Source organism: Natator depressus, chromosome 1, assembly GCF_965152275.1.
Source record: "Natator depressus isolate rNatDep1 chromosome 1, rNatDep2.hap1, whole genome shotgun sequence".
In the NCBI taxonomy this organism is placed as follows: Eukaryota; Metazoa; Chordata; order Testudines; family Cheloniidae; genus Natator; species Natator depressus.
Genome location: NC_134234.1, coordinates 110019080 through 110042036, shown reverse-complemented (window position 1 = coordinate 110042036; position 22957 = coordinate 110019080). Strand labels below are relative to the sequence as shown.

At 44.0% G+C, this 22957-nt stretch overlaps 1 protein-coding gene across 3 annotated transcripts in view; it reads right to left on the bottom strand.

Annotated features, from left to right (window-relative positions):
- Positions 1–15410: 15410 nt before the first annotated feature.
- TMCO3 (transmembrane and coiled-coil domains 3) overlaps positions 15411–22957 on the bottom strand; it is a 77262-nt gene continuing 69715 nt past the window's right edge. For 2 of the 3 annotated variants that reach the window (XM_074964073.1, XM_074964080.1), the window contains exons 11-13: positions 22121–22200; positions 21277–21426; positions 15411–17025 (exon numbers count right to left, since the gene is read on the bottom strand). In XM_074964073.1, coding sequence (XP_074820174.1) covers positions 16912–17025; positions 21277–21426; positions 22121–22200 — 344 coding nt within the window. In that variant the 3' untranslated portion in view covers positions 15411–16911. The remainder of the gene's footprint in view (positions 17026–21276; positions 21427–22120; positions 22201–22957) is intronic. The other variant, XM_074964090.1, reaches the window with a different exon arrangement.

The window sequence follows — 22957 nt, the reverse complement described above, 5'->3', positions numbered from 1 at the left end:
GGCCACCACGGCCCAGGTATCCAGCGGCAGCTCCAGAGAAAGCAAGGCCTTCCCTGGTCTATTATACCCGCCGCCCATGCTATTTTCCCTAGTTCTTAGAGAAGTTAGCTAAGATAGCTGATTGAGTCAAGAACAGTCCAGGAATCTACAAGGTAAATAGTTGAGAGAGAGATCTGGGCTATTATAGGGTGTGTGTTCCTGATCCAAATATCTCTCAATTACCCTCTAGCCCCAAGAAATGTTTGCGAGGAAAATGGAAGATGTAGCTGATTCTTTGGGGAGATGTCTCGGGAAAGGATATACTTTTCACAACTGCTTTGGAAATTAGAGCAGCTATGTGAAGGAGTTGGCAAACCTTCCATTAACTGATCCAAGTTAGGAAATAAGGCTAAGATTTTTAAAGGAAATTAGACATTGCTGACCTTAGAGTTACAATGTCTAACTGATTTAGGAGCCTAAATATAATTTGCAAAAGTGCTTTTGACATTTTGGAGCCTAAAACTCATTGACAGTTAATAGGATTTTGGCTCCTATATGCCTAAATCCCTCTTGAAAATAAGATTTAGGCTCCTAAATGAGTTAGTCATTGCAACGCTGAGTAAAGTAACACCTTTTGGACCAGTTGGTGAAAGGTGGTGCAGCTCTGAAACACATTTGGACAATCTTTGGAAAGCCTGATGCTTTGATCTTTCAGCAAATGTCTTTGTTCTATCTAAATAAAAGTATAGCGCTGTAAGGACATCTTGGTTCCCCTTCAGGAAGAATGTGGCTTTGGGGGAAAAAATGGTAAGTATATCATTTGATTTAGGTGAAAATCCTAAACTACTTTTGGGAGAAATTTAGGATGTGACCTCGTCTGTATGAAAAGTTTTATACAGTGGTCTAATCATGAGGGCTTGCAACTCCTTTATTCTGTGGATTGAGGTGATTACTACTAAGAATACTGTCTTCAAAGAGAGTTGCAGTAAAGAATTAGTAGTTAAGGGTTCAAAGAGAGGAGCCATTAATCCCTGGAGGACAGCATTCGTATCCTAGGGGGGATAAGGCTCTTATACTGGTGAGAAATTTGACTATTGTTGGATGAGAAAAAATATTGTAGTTTTGAATAGGTGTGTGATGTGCTGACATGGCTGCTAGGTGAACCTGGAGTACGCTAATAGAGAGACCCAAATTCTTAAGTGATAATATGTAGTTGAGGATATAAAAAAATTGCAGTATGAGTTGGAAACAGGTTATGTTAAGACAACCAGACTGAAAAGCTTTTCCATTTGGTAGCATAAGTAGATCTTGCCAAATCCTTTCTACTTTGTATTAAGATGTACTGCAGCCCTCTGGAACATATCTCTTCCAAATCAGTCAACAAGACAGCATCTAGGTATTGAGTTGCGGGGATGCTGGATCTGGATGCACAGACTTCCCATTGTCCTGTGAAATCGTGTCCAGGGATAGTGGTATCACTATTCGGGGAGGATGTGTGGAAAAATGGTTATTTACCTTTTCTGTGGTTCTTCAAGATGTGTTGCACACGTCTATTCCATGTTAGGTGTGTTCACATCCAGTGTTTCAAAGCTGGAGATTTTCCCCATAGCAGTAGCTGTCAGGGCAATGCATGCACCTGGTGTCTGCAGAAGGTGGAGGCACTCTGGCCCCCCTTCAGTTCTTTTGCACTGGAATCCAGAATGAACTAAACATAGAAGCAGATAAGGAAAGTGGATTGTGGAATGGACATGTGCAACACATGCTCATTCATTCTGTTCTCAAAGGAGACAAACAGCTGAATAAATGCACAGAATGGCTTACTCCTACCTAAGATGAAGGTCAGGGCTCTACTCATCTAAAATATGGTGTCTCTCTTCATCCTCATGATTACGTGTCTTGAGGAAGAGAGATTGTAAGTACATTTTTTGGCTGAGGTGAAAGGTGGATAGTCTATCTATACCCTTTAAAAATCTAATAGTCATGGGATTAGAAAACACCAATCTACCCCCTATCAGAGGGTGGAAAACTGAAACTGCAGCCAAGTGAACCCTCAGGGAACTAACTGAGAGACCTTGTTTGTTCAGGGACAACAAATATTCCAGGATATCATGGAGTTGAGTCTGCAAGGAAAGGATGCCTCATTGCTAAGACTAGATGGAGAAACACGTTCATTTAATAAAGTAATGTATCCTGTAGAAGGTTTTCTGCTGTTTGTTACAAATTATTCCAGTTAGGACACGTACAGTTAGTTTCTAGGCTGAGGCAACCAAATAAAGACAAACTGCAGAGTATCTCAAAGTTTGTAGGTTTATTACGCTCGAGTGTGGTACCGCTCTGTTAAGCAGAACGGGACCCCGATTACAGGTTACACAAAGATTATATACTGTTGGCAAAACATCCTGCCTGTGTACCTCAGGGGGCCTAAACCAATAAACAGGCCTTCTCCTTACCTATTACCAATCCCCTGCAGCCACCTTCCCCATGCAAAAAAGCTGAAGTGGCAACTATTTCAGGCATGTCAGCTGGTTCCTCTCTCCTTTGTTTCCCTTATCTTGAAACTGTCCCGCTGTCCACCTTGAAGGATCCTTCCTTGGTACGTGATGTGCTCGCTTCTAGTTAATGGCCGAGAGGAAACCCAAAATGGAGTCACATATGCTAACTAGGTTGATTTCCCCTAACATGTTCAGTAAAATATTTTGAACTACCACAGAGCAATCTGCTTCCTGAGGGAGGCAAGCAAGCAACTCCACCACTTCAAGGAAGAAAGAAATCTTGCAGGTACATGAATCAGCATGTCCAGCAAGTGTCTTGATGAATGGTACACAGACTTCAACCACCCATACATGCACAAGAGGTAGAGGATGGCACGCTGAGTACATGCGTGCAAATCGCCATATGTTCTAGGAGTCTTAGGCAGTTTCTTACTTTCATCAGAGGGATGGGCCTGCAGGGCATGCATAAGTCCAGAATCTCTTCCAACCTGGACTGGGGCAAATAAGTTGCTACTGTATTTGAACTGAGGACAATTCCAGTAAACTCGATCAGCTGAACAGGTTACAGGATTGACTTGCCCTTGTTGATTATCAGGCCTAAGGCACTGGATTTGTCTGATGATGTCCTCTGTCTGGTGCTTGGAGCAGCCTCAAATCAATCCTTCTGAGGTCAGCAACCACTATTGTCATGCATTTTGTGAAGACCCTGGCGGCTGATGATGGGCCAAAGGGGAGGACTATACACTGATAATGAGCATTTGCATCCGTGAAACTAGGGAATCTTTTGTGGCCTAGGTAGATAGTCACATGAAAATAAGCATCTTTCAACTTAAGGGAAACATACCCATCATTGTGATCCAGGGAAGGAATAACAGAAGCTAGGGAAACTATACAAAACTTTATATGTTTTAATGTATTTGTTTGTTTTGTAGATCTAGGTAGGATAGGCCTCAGATCTCCTTTGGACTTTGGCATGAAGAAACGATGAGAGTAAAACCCCTTTCCCCAGTGTTGCAGAGGCACCTCATCTATGGCTCTCAACTTGAGAAGACGCTGTATTTGTTGCTTGAGAACAGCCTTGTGAGATTGGCCTTTGAAAAAGGGACAAAGAAGGGGTGGGTGGAAGGAAGGAATTCAGAGACAGTGCAGAGTATAATCCAGTGGTGTTTAGAATCCACTGGTGTATTGTAACAAGGCTCCAAGCACTGAGGAACAACTGTTCCAAAAGGGAGGAGGAGGACAAGGTAGATCTGGATAGATTGATATGCTGACCTTGACCAAAGAATCAAATGGACTGCTTCAGGGTGGACGGTTGTTTGGACAAAGCCAATGCAGGAGGAGGAGCTGGTGGTGGACTCCTTTGAGACTCATCCCACCTTTTAGCTTATTCAGGCTGTCTTGTGGGATAGAATGTCTGCTTCTGTTGGAATTGAGAATGGCATTGTTTCCTCTTTGAAGATGGAATGTAGATGCCCAAAGGTAGCCCTAGAATCCTTGAGGGAATGCAGGGCTTTGTCTGTCTTCCCAGAAAAGGGGTTAGTTTTCTCAAAAAGTAGAGTTTTTTATTTATTTTTTATTTTATTTTTATTGTTTGTTGGACTTCCATAGGCATACAGGAAAATTGCAACCAAGAGGAGTGGCACTTAGTGACTGCAATTGCCATCACTCTGGCTGCTGAATCTGTCACATCAAAGGCTACTTGGAAGGATGTTCTTACCACCAGATGACCTATATGGACATTTCCTGGAACTCCTCCTTGGATTCCTCTGGTATTCTATCCAGGAAGTTGGATAGTGCATGCCAGTTGAAGAAATCATACCTAGCCAACAGTGCTTGATGGTTGGCTCTACAAATTTGTAGCCCTGAAGTTAAAATAAATCTTTCTACCAAATATGTCCAGCTTTTTCAAGTCTTTATCCTTGGGGTAGACTTTGAATGCCCCTCTTAAGTCTTTTCATTCACTGCAGTGAGCATCAAGGATCTTGGGAGTTGGGAGAGTAAAAATGTTCATGATCCTCTGATGAGACCTGGTATTTGCACTCTGTTCTCTTAGCCATACAAGGCATAATGAGGGAGTCTGCTGGAGAAACTTTATAGATTCCAGTATAATAAGGCTCATTAATGGGTAATGCTACGGTGACAATCAGAATCCAGCACCCCAAGCAGAGAACAGAGGGCCTGATCCCCAAAGAGTAAGCAATTGAATCAACTAGTTGTATGCAATGTTACTGTGTATAAAATATGTTGAGTAAAGGCTTTAATGAAAGATTGTAATGTTCTGAACTTGATGGTCATTATAAAATATTGTGACAAAGTTCCTCTTCTGCCTTGGTGTGTCCTGCGCTTATTGGTGGATTTGCTTACCTGCCGTTCACTCAGCTAACCTAATCACTGGCCAGCATGGGGAAAACGAAGGACAACAATCCCTGCAGTCTCTGCTGGTCCATCTAGTGGGTTGGGGATCAGGCCAGGGACCTTCACCTCTGGTGGGACCCACAGTCCAGGTCAACTCCTCCTGTATCTAATAGGGAGTTGGGAGGATGGGGGGAACCCAGGCCCGCCCTCTACTCCAGATTTTAGCCCAGGGTCCCCTGTGGATCACAGCTGTCCACAGTGTTTCATGTAACGCCTGTGTGATAGCTACAACTCCCTGGGCTACTTCCCCATGGCCTCCTCCCAACACCTTCTGTATCCTCACCACAGGACCTTCCTCCTGATGCCAGGTAGCGTTTGTACTCCTCAGTCCTCCAGCAACATACCCTCTCAGCTCCTTGCGCACCCCTCACTGACTGAAGTGAGGCCCTTTTAAAAAGAAGGTGCCCTGATTAGCCTGCCTGTCTTAATTGATTCTAACAGCTTCTTAATTGGCTCCAGGTGTCCTAATTAGCCTGTCTGCCTTAATTGGTTCCAGCAAGTTCCTCATTGTTCTGGAACTGCCCCTATTACCTTACCCAGGGAAAAGGGACCTGATTAACTTGGGGCTAATATATCTGCCTTCTATCACTCTCCTGTAGCCATCTGGGCTGACCCTGTCATATATTCCTCCCCCCTCAACACCATGGGGTTCGGCAACTTGGGATGTCAGGCAGTGTACCCGTGATGAGCCGTCTGCATTGCCATGGTGGCTTCCAGCCCAGTGTTGCATGGTGAATTGAAAAGGTTGTAGGGACAGGAACCATCTGGTCACCCTTGGGTTCTTCTCTTTATTTCGCTGCATCCACTGGAGGGGTGCATGGTCGGTCACAAGGGTAAACCATTGTCCCAGCAGGTAATAACGTAGTGTTTCCATGGCCCATTTCACAGCAAGGCACTCTCAACCACTGCATACTTCTGCTCTCTCGGGAGGAGTTTCCTGCTGAGGTAGAGGATCGGGTGTTCTTTGTCTCCAACCATCTGTGATAGGACAGCTCCCAATCCTACTTCAGAAGCATCTGTCTGTAAAATGAACTCTTTGTTGAAGTCTGGGGCTACAAGCACAGGGTTACTGCAGAAGGCTGTCTGTAGATCTATGAATGCTTTTTCTCCGGCATCTGTCCACTCTGCACTTTGGGCTTTTATCAGGTCCGTCAGGGGACTCGCTCTGGTGGCGAAATGGGGAATAAATCGCCAGTAGTACCCCACCACACCCAGGAATGCCCGGACTTGCTTTTTCCAGTTAGTCTGGGGCCAATTTTGGATAGCCTCCAGTTTGTTTAGTTGGGGCTTGACCATGCCCCTTCCTACAATGTAGCCAAGGTATTTAGCCTCAGCTAGCCCTATAGCACACTTGGCTGGGTTGGCTGTGAGGCCGGCCCGTCTTAGCATGTCCAGTACCCCTTCCACCTTTTCCAAGTGGGTCTCCCAGTCAGGGGTGTGAATAATCACATCATCCAGGTTCGCAGCTGCATAACTGGTATGGGGCTGCAGGAGCTTGTCCATAAGACGCTGGAAGGTGGCAGGTGCCCCATGCAGTCCAAAAGGAAGAACAGTATATTGAAACAGACCCTCGGGTGTAGAGTATGCCATCTTTTCTTTCGCCTCTTTGACAAGGGGAATCTGCCAATATCCTCTTGTTAAATCAAGGGTGGTCAAAAATCGGGCATTGCCCAGGCAGTCAACTGACTTATCAATACGGGGTATGGGGTTTGCATCAAATTTGGATATCTCATTCAGCCAGCGAAAGTCATTACAAAACCTAGTGATGCCATTGGGTTTGGGCACCAACACAATCGGGCTCGACCATTGACTATGGGACTCTTCAATGACTCCCAGTGCCAACATCTTTTTTACCTCTGCCTTGATCTCCTCCCTTTTTGCCACTGGGACCCAGAAGGGCCTTAAAGTAACCTTCGCCCCAGGGTCTGTGATAATGTGGTGATATATTTTTGTGGTCTGGCCTGGTTTAGTTGAAAACACGTCTTGGTACTGGCTGATCATCTCCGAAACCGCCTTTTTCTGGTTCAGTGTCAGATCGGGGATATCCTGATCTGCTCGTGCAGGTTATTTCCCTGGTTCGGGGCCTCTTGGGCCACTACACATGCCACTCATGGATGCCAAGGTTTTAAGAGGTTAATGTGATAAAGCTGTTCTTGTTTCCGGCGTCCAGGCTGCCGCACCTTGTAGGTTACTTCCCGCACAGTTTCAACCACCTCATAGGGCCCCTGCCATTGAGCCAAAAGCTTGCTTTCTGCCGTAGGTACCAATACCATTACCCGATCCCCTGGTTGGAATTGTCGGACATTTTCCTGGTGATTGTAATGGGTTTGCTGGGCCTCCTGCGCCGTTTCCAAATGTTCCCGTACAATAGGGGTGACCCGGGCTATCCGGTCTCGCATCTACAACATATGTTCAGTTATATTTCTCCCCTCATTGGGTTCCTCTTCCCAGATCTCTTTGGCAATATCTAGTATGCCACGAGGGTGGCGCCCATATAATAACTCAAAGGGGGAAAACCCAGTTGAGGCCTGAGGTACCTCCCGGATGGCAAACATAAGGTAAGGTTGTAGGGTGTCCCAAAAGTCCAAAACAACAAGTATATATTAGTCGCCCCTAGCCATCTTCTCCAGGGATCCCACTAGCTCCATGGCTATTCGCTCGAAGGGGACCTCTATGATGGGAAGAGGTACTAAAGGTGCCCTCAGGTGGGGACAGGGACTGTGCAGCTGACACTCTGGGCAGGACGCACAGTACTTCCGCACTTCTTCATGTACTCCAGGCCAGAAGAACTGTCGTAGGACCCATGCCAGGGTCTTCTCTACCCCCAGATGCCCCCCAAAAAGATGACTATGGGCCAGACTTAATACAGCATTCTGGTGTTTTTGAGGTACTAGGATCTGCTGTACCTTCTGCCCCTGTACTGGTGCAACCCGGTAGAAGAGATCCTTCTTCATTATGAAGTAGGGTCCTGGTCCCCGGGTTTTCCCTTCCATGGCGACCCCAGCTATTTTGGTCACCTCCTTCCTAATGTTGTCGTACCTTGGGTCTTCAGCCTGGTCCCATCCAAAATTTTCCCTCCCTGGGCTAATCTGCCCGAGATCTAGGGGGCAAGTCTCGGTCACCTCTACTGTTTCAGAGACATTAGGGTGCAGGTCAGACTCAGGTGCTTCTCCCTCCTGGGCTGCCTCCTTTTCAGCTGCTCAGGTCTGCCTATCTATGAGAGCAACCCTCTGGCTTTGGGTCAGTATTTGGGTTCCCAAGGCCTTAGCTGCCCTTCTTTCCCTTTTTGTCTTTCTACCCTGCCTGGGAGTGGAGAACAAATCTGGGGATATTTCAGAGAAGATTGGGGGTTGACAGTATTGTGGATGTCTCACTAACTCCAGGGTTTCCTCCTTTCTCCAATCCCCCTACCGGGAGTAAGTCTCCAAACCCTAGAAAGTCCCTCCCTATAAGCACTGGGTATGGGAGTTTAGGGACTACACCTGCTACTACTTCAGTAATGTTCCCCTGGATTTCAGTTTTTATCGGGATGGTGGGGTAATAACTAACTGTCCCATGGACACATGTCACCTCTGTGTACTTTGCCTGCAACAGCTGACTACGCTTCACAAGCTTCCCTGAAATAAGCGTGATAGCACTCCCCCAATCAACCAGTGCCATGGTTTCTGCCCCATTTAGTTTTACTGGTCTGGTGTACATATGCGGAGTTAATGTGACCCCCACCAGGTGAATTAGGGAGCATGGGTCTGCCCAGTTCCCCAGGTTACTCTGCATAGGCTCCTCGGCTTTGGGACACTGTGCAGCTATGTGTCCCCACTCCCGGCAGGTGTAACATCTGTATGGGGCCCTAGGCATTCCCCAGTCTCTCAGTTTGGGCAGTCTAATGACACTATCCTCTTTCCCCCTCAGTGCTCTGACTCTTTGTGGCCTCCAATGGTCCTTCAGCCTCTCTCTTTTTCCACCTGGGCCCTCCAAGAGGCCCATTTGCCTAAGCTCTGGGGCTTGGTGCTGCTAGTTTAATCTGGGGTGCCTCTTCCTTCAGTGGTTGGGTCAGTTCCCTTGTTGTCCTTCGCTTCTCTACCAGCGCGACAACCTCGTCATAGGTGGAGGGTTCGTTCTGGCTTACCCAGGCACGAAGGTCTGGCAGTAGTTCCCTCATGTATCAGTCGATGACCAGAACCTCTAGTATCTCTTCTGGACTCTGGGACTCAGTTCGTAACCATTTTCATGTGAGATGGATGAGGTCATATAATTGGGACCGCGGGGTTTTGTTTTCAAGGTACCTCCACTCATGATATTGTTGGGTCCGCACTGCAGTCGTTACCCCAGATCTGGCCAGGATCTCTGATATCAGCTCGGGTTAGTCTGCCGCAGCCTCTTCAGACGGGTCATTGTAGGCCTTCTGGGCCTCCCCACACAGGAATGGGGTGAGGATGCCAGACCACTGTTCTTGGGGCCAAGCCTCCCACAGGGCTGTCCTCTCAAAGGCCAGGAGGTACGTCTCTACATCATCCTCCCGCATCATTTTCTGCAGCCAATTGCTGGCCTGTATTATATGCGTCCCATCATGGCAGCGGTTCAGTTCTGTAAGGGCCTTTATCTGGTTTACCAGTTCCCACAGCATAGCATGGTTTTGAGCAGTCTGGTCCATCAACAGGTGATTGGTCTCTTGCTGCAGACGCACTGCCTCCTGTTGGGCAGCTGCCTGGACAGGGGAAGCCTCCTGCTGGGCAGCCATGGCTTGTATCAGTGCCCACACTACATCATCCATTGTGGTGGAAAAAAATAAACCCTCTTCCCCCTACCCTTTTTTTTTAATATATAATAGCACCCTCCTTCTTCCGCCGTGCTGTGTACTCCAAATCCCACCCCTAACACCAGTTGTGACAAAGTTCCTCCTCTTCCTTGCGGGGTCCTGTGCTTATTGGTGGATTTGCTCACCTCAGAGATTCACGGTAGCCCTCAGTTTGGCCACTTTTGCTAGTGGCTCAAACCTGCCATTCACTCAGCTAACCTAATCACTGGCCAGCATGGGGAAAAGGGAGGACAACAATCCCCGCAGTCAATGCTGGTTGACCTAGTGGGTCAGGGATCAGGCCAGGGACCTTCCCCTCTGGTGGGATCCACAGTCCAGGTCAACTCCTCCTGTGTCTAATAGGGAATTGGGGGGATGGGGGAACCTGGGCCCGCCCTCTACTCAGGGTTCCAGCCCAGGGCCCTGTGGATCACAGCTGTCCACAGTGTTTCATGTAACACTTGTGTGATAGCTACAACTCCCTGAGCTACTTCCCCATGGCCTCCTCCCAATACCTTCTGTATCCTCACCACAGGACCTTCCTCCTGATGCCAGATAGCATTTGTACTCCTCAGTCCTCCAGCAGCATGCCCTCTCACTCTCAGCTCCTTGCGTGCCCCTCACTGACTGAAGTGAGGTCCTTTTTAAACCAGGTGCCCTGATTAGCCTGCCTGTCTTAGTAGATTCTAGCAACTTCTTAATTGGGTCCAGGTGCCCTAATTAGCCTGTCTGCCTTAATTGGTTCCAGCAAGTTCCTCATTGTTCTGGAACTACCTATTACCTTACCCAGGGAACAGGGAACTGCTTAACCTGGGGCTAATATATCTGCCTTCTAACAATCTCCTGTAGGTTGGTCCTGGCAGAAGTCACCCTGGACTACGACTGGGGAGACTGGCTGGATCCCCTGATGCTCGCTCAGCGTATGGGGCTCTCCAGACCTTGTACTCCCCAGCGCATACTTCAGGAGGTGAGAGCCGCTTTGCTGCCTGCGTTTACCTCGAACGGGTCCTGCACGAGGGCACGCCCTGCCCACCCTCCACCCCAGGCGCGTCAGATGTTTTCATCGGGCCCCTGCTCCGTGGACCCAACTGACTCCACTGCCCCTTCACCACGAGCTGGCTGCACGAGCTGCAGCCGGTCTGCTTCCAGACCGTGCCAAGGAAACATCTATACACGCTCGTGCTCCACTCCCTTCATGTCCTCACCCTCACGTCCTGCCCCGATACAAAATGGCGGGACCTCCTGCCACCTCTGGAGGGTGAGAAGCCCCGGTGGGCCAGTCTATACTCCAGCTTGGTCCTGAGGCCTGCCGGGGATATCAGTTGGCGGCTCCTTCATGGAGCCGTGAGCACGGGCGTGTACTTGGCACGGTTCATCCCTATCCCAGACACCTGCCCCTTTTGCGGCATGAGGGAAACCCTGGCACACATATACTTAGAGTGTGCCAGGCTGCAGCCCCTATTCCCGCTCCTCACAAATATTATTTTATGCTTTTAGTTACACTTTTCCCCCACCTTCTTATTTATGCACTCCCTATCCGTGGCCCCACAAAGTCACAGGATCTCCTGGTCAACCTCCTCCTGGCCCTAGATAAAATGGCCATCTATAAAACCAGAGTGAGGAGGTTGGCCGATGGAGTCTCCTGTGATTGTGGGGCCTATTTCCAATCCTCTGTCCGTGTACGTATCTGGGCAGAGTTCCTCTAGGTGGCGTCCACTGACACCCTTGATGCCTTTGAGGAGCAGTGGGCGCTGTCCGGGGTTCTCTGCTCAGTGTCCCCGTCCGGTTCCCTTCGTTTGACCCTTTGACCACACTCCTGTCCCTCTTATTTCATTAGTTGTCCACTGTATTTATTTGGTGTCCAGGTCCTGTGGACCCCCCTCTTAAGCTGGGGGGATCCTTTAGCAGTGGGCGGGTGAAGGCATCTGGCCTGACCCTGTCACAGTATGTATAGAGACTGTTGTGAATCTATATGTATTTATGTATATAGAATAAGATGCTCATTACTTGTACTACAATTTAAAATATACCTCACAGCAGGGAGGGACTCCTCCCAGGCCAGGTGTTTACAGAAAACCAGACGCAACTAACAATCCATGAAAAGACAAATAATGTACCATTACAGTTAATGAGAAGACACTGAGACTCTTCCTATCAAGTTGAGGGAATTTCCCACTTGCTCTGAATAACCATGAATTACTATAGTCTGAGAGAAAGGAAAATAAACTGCAAACCCTGTTAAAAGGGAAGGTTTTGAAATGAAAGTTCTTCCAAAAGTGAGGGACAGTCTCAAAGGCAGGGGACTGTTTGTGAATGCAATATCCCCTCTATGGCAGAGGGGTACGCTGCCAAACTGTTCAAAGGCAATAGGTAACTTGTATTAGAAAAGGGAATGTATCTAATGTATAAGTGTATAGCCTAAAGTTGCATCTTTATGTTTATTTTCCATGTAAACTGTATGTGTTTGCTTCCCTTGCTATTTCATCTTTGAATCAGTGATTTTTCTGTTTGTGAGCAGGTGCCTGGATGGGCCACACTGAGAATGCCACACTCAGGGCAGACTGCAAAGAATAGGGTAGACAATTCTCAGAACTGGTGGTTTATTCTATTATTAGATTCACCAAGCCAGTAACAAAACAGATTCTGTAATACCACACCAGTAAACAAGAAGCCAAATACAGTTCCCTCTAAGTATTCCAGCCCTTGACTCCCATCTAGACAGCCAAATCTAATATAGTGAGGGGTTACTGAAAACCTGATTCACCATACGTGAGGTTCACCAATCCCAAAGGACTGGACACTTATCACCAGGTCAATATGAGTCTCGGATCTTACCCAGTAATCACACTGATGCCAATTCTTTACTAACAAAAACTAAAGGTTTAATAGGAAAAAGAAAAGAGTTCCAAATGGTTAAAAATCAATATACACACAAATGTGTGTAAAGTTCTTAGGTGAGTTTCATAGCAGAGATGGTGAGGCTGCTGATTTGTAGAAGTCTTTCTGGAAACAATTTAAAGGGTTATAGTCCAATGGGCAGTCTAGGTGCAGAGTCTGTTCAAGGCTTTCCATGCATTTTCCAGGTTATACCAAATCATTATATGGAAGATCTTCATCTTACAACTGTTATTTTCCCTGTTCAAAGTTTAGACTAGAGATGGCAGGATCAGGCCCAAGGCTTTCCTTTATAGCTCTCTAGCAAGCTGACAAGCCTCTTGTCACAGCAGGACCTTCCCCCAAGGAAGAATAGGCAGTGTATGTTGTCTGTGAACTGTTGCTTTGAAGCTAATCTTCTATTTTCAATGCATGCACAGGTAAACTAGTTGCATTCATTCACACAAGGCAATTAGCCAGCATTTCATTATAGCATAAATAGTTAAGCTGAAGACAATGTTAATATTATTAATTTCCTGCAGTATCTTACATCTTTGATCTTGAGGTTAACTGAACCATCTGGATGCATAATACAAGGCAATTAAGACATGAAAGGGAATTAGCATCTACAAGCTAATCTGGTTACATTGTTAAACTTCTAACAAGATACAGGTAAATATAGACAGCTACACTTTGCATCTACCCTTGATTTCTGTTACTACAAATAAATGGGTTAATGATTGCTGGTCTAGTACATCTCTTTGAAATTCTCATATAAGTAGATTGCCTTGATTACATTTCAGCGCCTCTTGTTAAGGTATGGGTCATACCCAGGTTGGCTGGTCTGTCTGTGTCATACTATTAAATAAACCTTTTGTTTATTTTTACCCCAAGTGGTCTCTGTTGTGCAAACTGTATGGAGTGTATGTGCCAAAGTGAACTGGTAACTGGGGGCAGTTTCACACCTTTGGGGATGATGAACCAGAGGGGAAAAGTCCAAGTGTCTGGTAGTTAAGAAGTCAGGGTAGACGGATTTGGAAAGACTGCAAGGAGTGACCAGGCTGGCAGAAGCCAGCATGAGACCTTTACGCTTGTGGGCTGGCTACTGGTGTCAGGATTCTGAACCATAACAGCATAGCATTAAGGCCACCCAAGGTTACAGGGCAGGGGGTGACAGAACCCTTTACTGGTCTGGGTTATCCCCAAAACATCACAGCTATCCTATCTAGAGCTGAGGTGTGGAAAATGTGGATTTTTGTAAATCCCCACTGGTTGAACACTGTCAGGGTGAGGGGGTGCTTTATTGACCATTAGTGGTTTAGCAGTCTGCTAAAGTATTTTGTAACCCTGGTAGATGAAGGCTGAAATTGTTACTTGATAGGATATCCAATTCCACAGGATGGCCACGCTGGGGACACTAGGATGAAGGTGATGCTTCCCCCCCGTCCCGGTGGGCTTGGAGACAACTTCAGGGAGAAGCCAGCCGGAACCTTCAATGGGAAGAGCAGAAGCAGCCAAAGCAGAGATTTCAGACATTGAGAACTTTCCAGTTTTGATTGGATTTTCTCTGCCCTGTGCTGATCAGCTGTTTGCTCCATCCTCCCCACCATCACTGCTCTCCAACTTAGCTTCATTCCATACCTGTCCCTCTTACCCTCTCCTCTCCTGTTCCCCTTGCCCCTCCTTCCCCCCACCCATTTAGCTTATCCCCTTCCAAGTAACCCCACCCATGTTACCCAAGAACACCTCTCTTGTACTCCCTCTTTCCCCTCCCCCCACCTAGCTCCAGAAAGTGCTGTTGCAGAGTGAATTGCTTCCCTCTGGGCTCTTGCAAATGGTGGGGACAGGGACTTGTGTGATAATAGGGAAAAGCCACTCTGGGGGCAAGCGCCCCTGCATACTTCTCACTACACCCACCCATACCCTCTATTCCTCACCCCTTCCAAAAACAGTAGTACTCAGTGGAATTAAAGTAGCCCACTCAGTACAAAAAGAATTGAGGGAATTTTGTCAGACCTCTCAGGAAGGAATGACAGCAGGAGCAGCAGAGGAATGCTTCAGTAAAGAAGCAGGATCCCTAAAACTTGAGTCAGTGGCAATAGCTGCCAGGGCATTTTTTGTAGAGAACTGCTTTGAGTCAGATGAATCCTGCCTATCCTGGTCTCAGGAAAGCCTCAGACTTATTTAAAAGAAAAACCTTTAAGCAAGTCTGTTTTAAAAACAAAATGACAAAGCACATTTCTTGGTGATATGGTGCTCACCAAGATAAAATAAACATTGAGTGTCCATTATTGAAAGGAACAGCCGCCTCACATAAACCGTATTTAAAAAATGAGGGATTTTTGATCAGCCATGAGACTGAAGACCCAGTACCCGGCAAAGAAAAAAAATAAGATCCACACGAATAAAGCTTACATAAATTTCCCCACACTAATTAACCCAAACTAAAGATAACTATACAATTTCTCTTGAAGAAGCACAAGTACAACAGATGGGCACTGCTCTCTGTTACATCTCGCAGCCACAGGTGTAAAGGAACTGATGATCATTGGCCTTGTTCAACCTTTTATGCCCTCAGGTTGGTGGGATAGTGCAGGTGAGGCCCAATGGACACCACTAGCTAAAATTCCAATTTCAAGCACAGGCACATCAGAAGTGGAATACTTATAGACAAAACACTCAAAGAACGGTAAATTATTTTAAACAAATGTACGGTAACGCTGCCACTCTATTTCCATTACTTTTGTAATTTGAATGTCAAATGCTGATTTGCAACTGAAAACTATAGCTGAAATTAATGAAAAAATTAAAATAAAGAGCCTTCAAAGTTATTTTCTGTTAAAGATGGTATGTTTATTAATTGAACAGTGCTTCAGTTGGTAGATTTTTTTAGATTTCATTAGCAAGTTAAGAAATTCTACAATGCATATTTAATGTGCATTTTTCTATTTTTGACTCACAAAAATGGTATTTCATATGGCAGTGTAATAATACTGGATCTAAAATGTTGACAAATTATATATCTTTCTATTTTAACAAAAACTTTTTTTAAACAAAAAAATCACAAGCTAAATCTTCATAGTTTGTCAGAGTAAACTACATTCTGTTAGCTCATACTATGACATTTAAAGAGCGGCTTTCACAAGGTTTACTCTACTACACAGACTAAATTTTAAGAATTTGTTAAAACAGAAGCACATACATATATCACAAATATTAATATAAAATGTTTTTAATATCACTTTAAAAAGCTTGCATTTTATTCAGTATAAATTTGAAGTTTTGAGTTATGCATGTTCTCAACACATCCAAATTGTCCCTCTTTTGTGAAACATAATTTACACAAAATCATTTTTAATGTAGAATAAGTTAACTACATCCATCCTAAAGCACTTTAGAGAGTCACTGAAATGTTTTCACATCTATTTTCAATTCTGAAATAATTAGGGTTTCTTTTTGTACCATTTTATTTTGGTCACAATTAAAAAAGTGTAAACAATTAGTATAACAATAATCAGTAGCGGGAGATGTTGATAATTGGTGTCAGTCTTAAAAACAGTTTAAAAGTCAGGACACCATCTGATCACAGTTAACTTTTAGTCACAAATGTAGTCAATAAATATGAGAACAAATTAAAATGAATTAAAGTTACAACCCTAAGCAAATACATAATATCTGCTTTAAGAGGTATAACAAAAATCAAAAGTACAATATCATACAATATTGGCTGCATCATTTGGGGATATATATTTTAATGCTTAAAATAGCTGAAAGCTAGAGTTGTTAAACCTCATCTCTCCCTTAAAGGGCTAGAGTTTACACACTACTGGATATATATGTTTTGTGGCTGATGTTGGACCAGCATATTAACTCTTGAATGTTACAATTAACTTTCTCAAGAGTTGTTTTAAGAAGGTACCATGGGCATGATAAAATAACTTGAATTTTCTTTGTTCTTCCCCCTCTTTATTTTTTTTAAACAAAATTTTGTTATGAATGAACAGTAGATGATGAAAATCAATGTAATAAAAAGGCACATCCAGGCAAAATATTCAAGGCGACTGCATGATGCAATATTTAAAAAAATAATTTCTACTCTGTGTAACTGATTGGATCAAAATCAAAAGTTATTCTGGCAGATTCTAATATGTGACAAAGTTTTCTGTAAAAGCTGTGCAATCATTAACATGCCAACCTTTTTTATGTACTGTTTTGTTTCTTAAAATCAGTATAAGGCTCAGAACCAAGTGCATGTTTAGAGGAATATCAAAACCTCCTGTTTTCTAGCTGCATAGAAACACAATGAGCAATGAGGAGATTCTTTCCAAAGAAATTTATTATTTCCATACAGTCTTGTCAGGTACTTGATCGTCTCTCTGGTCTTGGTACACATTTCATAATTGCAGCTCTCCACAATGCTGGGGCAAGCAAAAGACTTAGAGTAGTTACACTCAAAATAAGGAGGTATACCTGAAAATTAGAGACCAGAATGCCATTACTTCTCTACCATTCATATTCATAGTTATGCAATAAACTAAGGAAGGGTTGGGAAGGTTAATGAGATATGCCAATAAGGGAATTTCTGGACCACTTTTAATAGAGGCCTCACAGACTGGCCTCCAACTCTGTGCCTGCAATTGCACATGCAAATGTATTCACAAATTAAGCAGTGAAATGCAAATAATTATTGGTATATTTTACAGGACAATTTTAAAACTGCAACCCACAGGATGCAATATTGGACAAGACCACAAGCCAAGTATCAACTACATTTAAAACAAAACAAACACACCACAAACTATATTTGGTGTTAATTAACACCAAAATGTGCTAGCCATTTTACAGATAAAAATCAAGCCATAATCCATACCCTAAGTGCTTACATCCATTCTAAAGGCATAACTATATGACTGTACATCCTGAAGAGTTTAAAATAGTTACTTTTAATTCAAAAAATCAGAAAAAAGCTGTTTACGTCTTTAAAAACAGATAGTTTATTTTTGGAAATTTAAGTGCTAGACCTTGACTTAAGTAAGGCTTTTGATCGTGCATGACCGTCTCATAAACAAACTACGGGAAATATAGCCTAGATGGAGCTACTCTAAAGGTGGGTGCATAACTGGTTGGAAAACCATTCTCACAGAAAAGGAGTACTTGTGCCACCTGAGAGATGAACAAATTTATTTGAGCATAAGCTTTCGTGAGCTACAGCTCACTTCATCGGATGCACACACAATTGTGATCTCTGTTTGCACAGGCTGCAGCTATTTTACAAAAGTGCAGTTTTTATAACTCTTCATGTTATGGAGGGGAGCATACTGCCATTAGTAAGAATGCCTATATAATACACTACGTTTTTATGTCTCCCTTATATGTAACTGGCCCCAACAACTATACAGCCTCCTGCTATCACAGAATAAAGGAGTTCTTTAGCTCAAGTAGTAGATTTATTTATATTGTTTTTTGTGCTGAGACTGTGGGCTCAATTTTTATTGACAAATTTTATTATAAGTTTAGAAGTGTGAGCAACAAGGGTGATGTCATGGTGGGAGTCTGCTATAGACCACCGGACCAGGGGGACGAGGCTTTCTTCTGGCAACTCACGGAAGTTACTAGATCGCAGGCCCTGGTTCTCATGGGAGACTTCAATCACCCTGATATCTGCTGTGAGAGCAATACAGCGGTGCACAGAGAATCCAGGAAGTTTTTGGAAAGTTTAGGGGACAATTTCCTGGTGCAAGTGCTGGAGGAACCAACTAGGGGCAGAGCTCTTGACCTGCTGCTCACAAACCGGGAAGAATTAGTAGGGGAAGTAAAAGTGGATGGGAACCTGGGAGGCAGTGACCATGAGATGGTGGAGTTCAGGATCCTGACACAGAAGAAAGGAGAGCAGCAGAATACAGACCCTGGACTTCAGAAAAGCAGACTTTGACTCCCTCAGGGAACTGATGGGCAGGATCCCCTGGGAGAATAACATGAGGGGGAAAGGAGTCCAGGAGAGCTGGCTGTATTTTAAAGAATCCTTATTGAGGTTACGGGGACAAACCATCCCTATGTGTAGAAAGAATAGTAAATATGGTAAGCTTGGCTTAACAGTGAAATCCTTGCTGATCTTAAACACAAAAAAGAAGCTTACAAGAAGTGGAAGACTGGACAAATGACCAGGGAAGAGTATAAAAATATTGCTCGGGCATGCAGGAGTGAAATCAGGAAGGCCAAATACACCTGGAGTTGCAGCTAGCAAGAGATGTCAAGAGTAACAAGAAGGGTTTCTTCAGGTATGTTAGCAACAAGAAGAAAGTCAAGGAAGGTGTGGGCCCCTTACTGAATGAGGGAGGCAACCTAGTGACAGAGGATGTGGAAAAAGCTAATGTAATCAATGCTTTTTTTGCCTCTGTCTTCACGAACAAGGTTAGCTCCCAGACAACTGTACAGGGCAGCACAGCATGGGGAGGAAGTGACCAGCCCTCTGTGGAGAAAGAAGTGGTTCGCGACTATTTAGAAAAGCTGGACGAGCACAAGTCCATGGGGCTGGATGCGCTGAATCTGAGAGTGCTAAAGGAGTTGGCAGATGTGATTGCAGAGCCATTGTCCATTATCTTTGAAAACTCATGGTGATTGGGGGAAGTCCCAGACGACTGGAAAAAGGAACAACAGGCCAGTCAGCCTCACCTCAGTCCCTGGAAAAATCATGGAGCAGGTCCTCAAGGAATCAATTCTGAAGCACTTAGAGGAGAGGAAAGTGATCAGGAAGAGTCAGCATGGATTCACCAAGGGCAAATCATGCCTGACTAATCTAATTGCCTTCTATGACGAGATAACTGGCTCTGTGGATGAGGTGAAAGCAGTGGACGTGTTATTCCTTGACTTTAGCAAAGCTTTTGACACTGTCTCCCAGAGTATTCTTGCCAGCAAGTTAAAGAAGTATGGGCTGGATGAATGGACAATGAAGGTGGATAGAAAGTTGGCTAGATTGTCGGGCTCAACGGGTAGTGATCAATGGCTCCATGTCTAGCTGGCAGCCGGTATCAAGTGGAGTGCCCCAAGGGTCGGTCCTCGGGCTGGTTTTGTTCAATATGTTCATAAATGATCTGGAGGATGGTGTGGATTGCACCCTCAGCAAGTTTGCAGATGACACTAAACTGGGAGGAGAGGTAGATACGCTGGAGAGTAGGGATAGGATACAGAGGGACCTAGACAAATTAGAGGATTGGGCCAAAAGACATCTGATGAGATTCAACAAGGACAAGTGCAGAGTCCTGCACTTAGGACTGAAGAATCCCATGCACTGCTACAGACTAGGGACCGAATGGCTAGGCAGCAGTTCTGCAGAAAAGAACCTAGGGGTTACAGTGGACGAGAAGGTGGATATGAGTCAACAGTGTGCCCTTGTTGCCAAGAAGGCCAATGGCATTTTGGGATGTATAAGTAGGGGCATTGCCAGCAGATTGAGGGATGTGATCGTTCCCCTCTATTCGACATCGGTGAGTCTCATCTGGAATACTGTGTCCAGTTTTGGGCCCCACGCTACAAGAAGGATGTGGAAAAATTGGAAAACGTCCAGCGGAGGGCAACAAAAATGATTAGGGGACTGGAACACAAGACTTATGAGGAGCGGCTGAGGGAACTGGGATTGTTTAGTCTGCGGAAGAGAAGAATGAGAGGGGATTTGATAGCTGCTTTCAACTACCTGAAAGGGGGTTCCAAAGAGGATGGATCTAGACTGTTCTCAGTGGTAGCAGATGACAGAACGAGGAGTAATAGTCTCAAGTTGCAGTGGGGGAGATTTAGGTTGGATATTAGTAAAAACTTTTTCACCAGGAGGGTGGTGAAACACTGGAATGCGTTACCTAGGGAGGTGGTGGAATCTCCTTCCTTACAAGTTTTTAAGGTCAGGCTTGACAAAGCCCTGGCTGGGATGATCTAGTTGGGGATTGGTCCTGCTTTGATCAGGGGATTGGACTAGATGACCTCCTGAGGTCCCTTCCAACCCTGATATTCTATGATTCTATGTTTGCAGCCACAGTTCATTGCAATTCATACAACAAGCTTTCCCTCTAGAGAACAAGGTTGTAATAGCTTGAAAATGAAAATAAGTCTGATGGTCTCACTGTAGTGCATGTTTTCATAACTTATGGAAAAGCTGGCCATTTTTGCTTAAAAGAATTTAAGTCAACAGGTTTTGGAAGTCAAGATTAAGCTATGCTGACAGATGTGTTTGGGAAACTAGTATGTCTCCTGTCCCCACACTCTGTAGCTGTAGGCCACTGTTATTTCATTAGTCCTTTTCAATAACTATCAGTTACATATAGATCTACGATATTTTAAAGGGTCTTCAATCTTAGCTTTAATAATTTGGGTGTCATCAGAAATTCTCCATCAAGTACAAAACTTTATAGCTGTTAATTCTTTATAGAATTAAAGACTGTGCTAAATTAAAAACAAGTTACCCAAAAGGGAAAGCCGCATTTTAAAAATATGGAAGCCCAATATGAAATTATATGAATGATGCATAAATTATTTAGTGAAGTTATATTTATGAAAGACTTGCATGCATCAAATATCTTCTGATTTATGCATGCCTATTTCATTTAGTTAGCATGTGCAAGATGATAGCAAAAGATTACCAATTTAGACTATGTTTCAGATACAATATAGTATACAAAACCCAATCAACTATTCAGTTTCTGAAAATGAAGTGGATCTCTCTAAGGAGCTCACCTCTCGAGAAATGATCCCTGCTCTGCGTGCTCTACTTCCCAGAACAAAAGAAAACTCACTGACTTGAGCCAGCCCTGCTGAGACAATCCATTTGATATACTGGCTGCTCTTTGGAAGAATCAGAGAAAGGACAAGCACTGCCAAAACAAACTTTAAAAAACAAAGTTTGTTTTTAGACGTATGGTAGATAAAACAGCATGCTCTCTGTAATCAATACAACAACAGTTACACCAAGTATTCTATTATCGTGTATTGAACAGCACAATGGTCTTCTGAACCAACAGTTACTGTGCATTTAAACACTTAAATCAGACTGTTCATTAGCAGCTGTCCTTTATACAGTCTACAAGTAGTACAGAATTTGGTTTAGTGAAAACATTTGATAATGCTGGTATACATCCTGCAAAATCTAGACTCATGGATGTCAATCTAAATTTAACGGCCCCCTTTAATGTTAAAAAGTCCCATTAAATACTGGGAGTCTCACATCAAAATATAATACTAAGTAAAAATTACAGAATATATAGCAAAAACTGATATTAAACACATTCTTCAGTAATAACACTTTATATATTTCCCTAGTTCACAGGGGTGTTGCAAAGATAAATACATCAAATACTGTGAAGTGCTTTGAGATCTACTTATGAAAAGCACTAGGTATTAATTTATTATTATTATTACATAAAAACATTTACTATATTTCACAGACACACACTGTATTCAGAAGAAATCTTTGCCAACATGACAATTCTATACTTAAGCACTTCTTTTTAAATATTACATGTATTATATGGCATGCAGCACTTAAAATACCTATGTTATCAAAAGATAAAGAAAAAAATACCTTCATTATTACCACTGATAATGTAAGAAATAGTAAGACTGTGAGTTCATATATTACAAAGGTGGGGAAAACATGAAGCCCTGTAAGAGAAACCGAGAATGGGTTAGAAATATTATTGCTTTACCATATCATTTTCCAGTAATAGTGAATATAACACAAGAACATTTACATGTACATTTCTAAACATACAAAGGATGATGAATTCCTGATTGGTTTTCTTTGTAATAGTTTCTCTTAAATACATCTGTGGAAATCACTGGAACAACATAGTTATGTTACAAGATAATTGTGATTTCTTTTGCTTTTGTTTAGTTGGTTGTTCTGCGGGGAAGCTACAAGATTAGGAAAGATTTTTTAACTTGTAAAGTAACTGGAGTTCTTCAAACGTTTGTCCCTATGATTGTTCCACTTTAGGTGTGCATGTGCCCCATGCCCCTTTGATCAGAGATTTTTGGTAGGTGATAGAAATGCCTGTTTGGTCCATGCACACACCCTAGCTATCCTCATGCTTTGTACCAAGGGTTACTCCTGGGGGAATTCTGTGCTACTGCACACGTGCATAATGAATGAGCTGCACATCTTTTTATTTTTTTGTGCAGAAAAAAAAAAGCTTCTGCCGAAATGTTGCTGCATTTCCGCCTTTTACCCACCAGAAGGCGTTGTGGTGATAGAACACAGCAGCAGCTCCTGGACAGCTAGGAAAGAGAAAGAACCTGCCTTCTTCACAGCGCCTGTCAGACCAGGTCAGGAGACAGGGGCTATGGGGAGACAGACAGCGTGGGGTGGTGGAGGGGGTCAGATAGGGGCTCATAAGGGCTAGTGGGGGAGGACAGACTG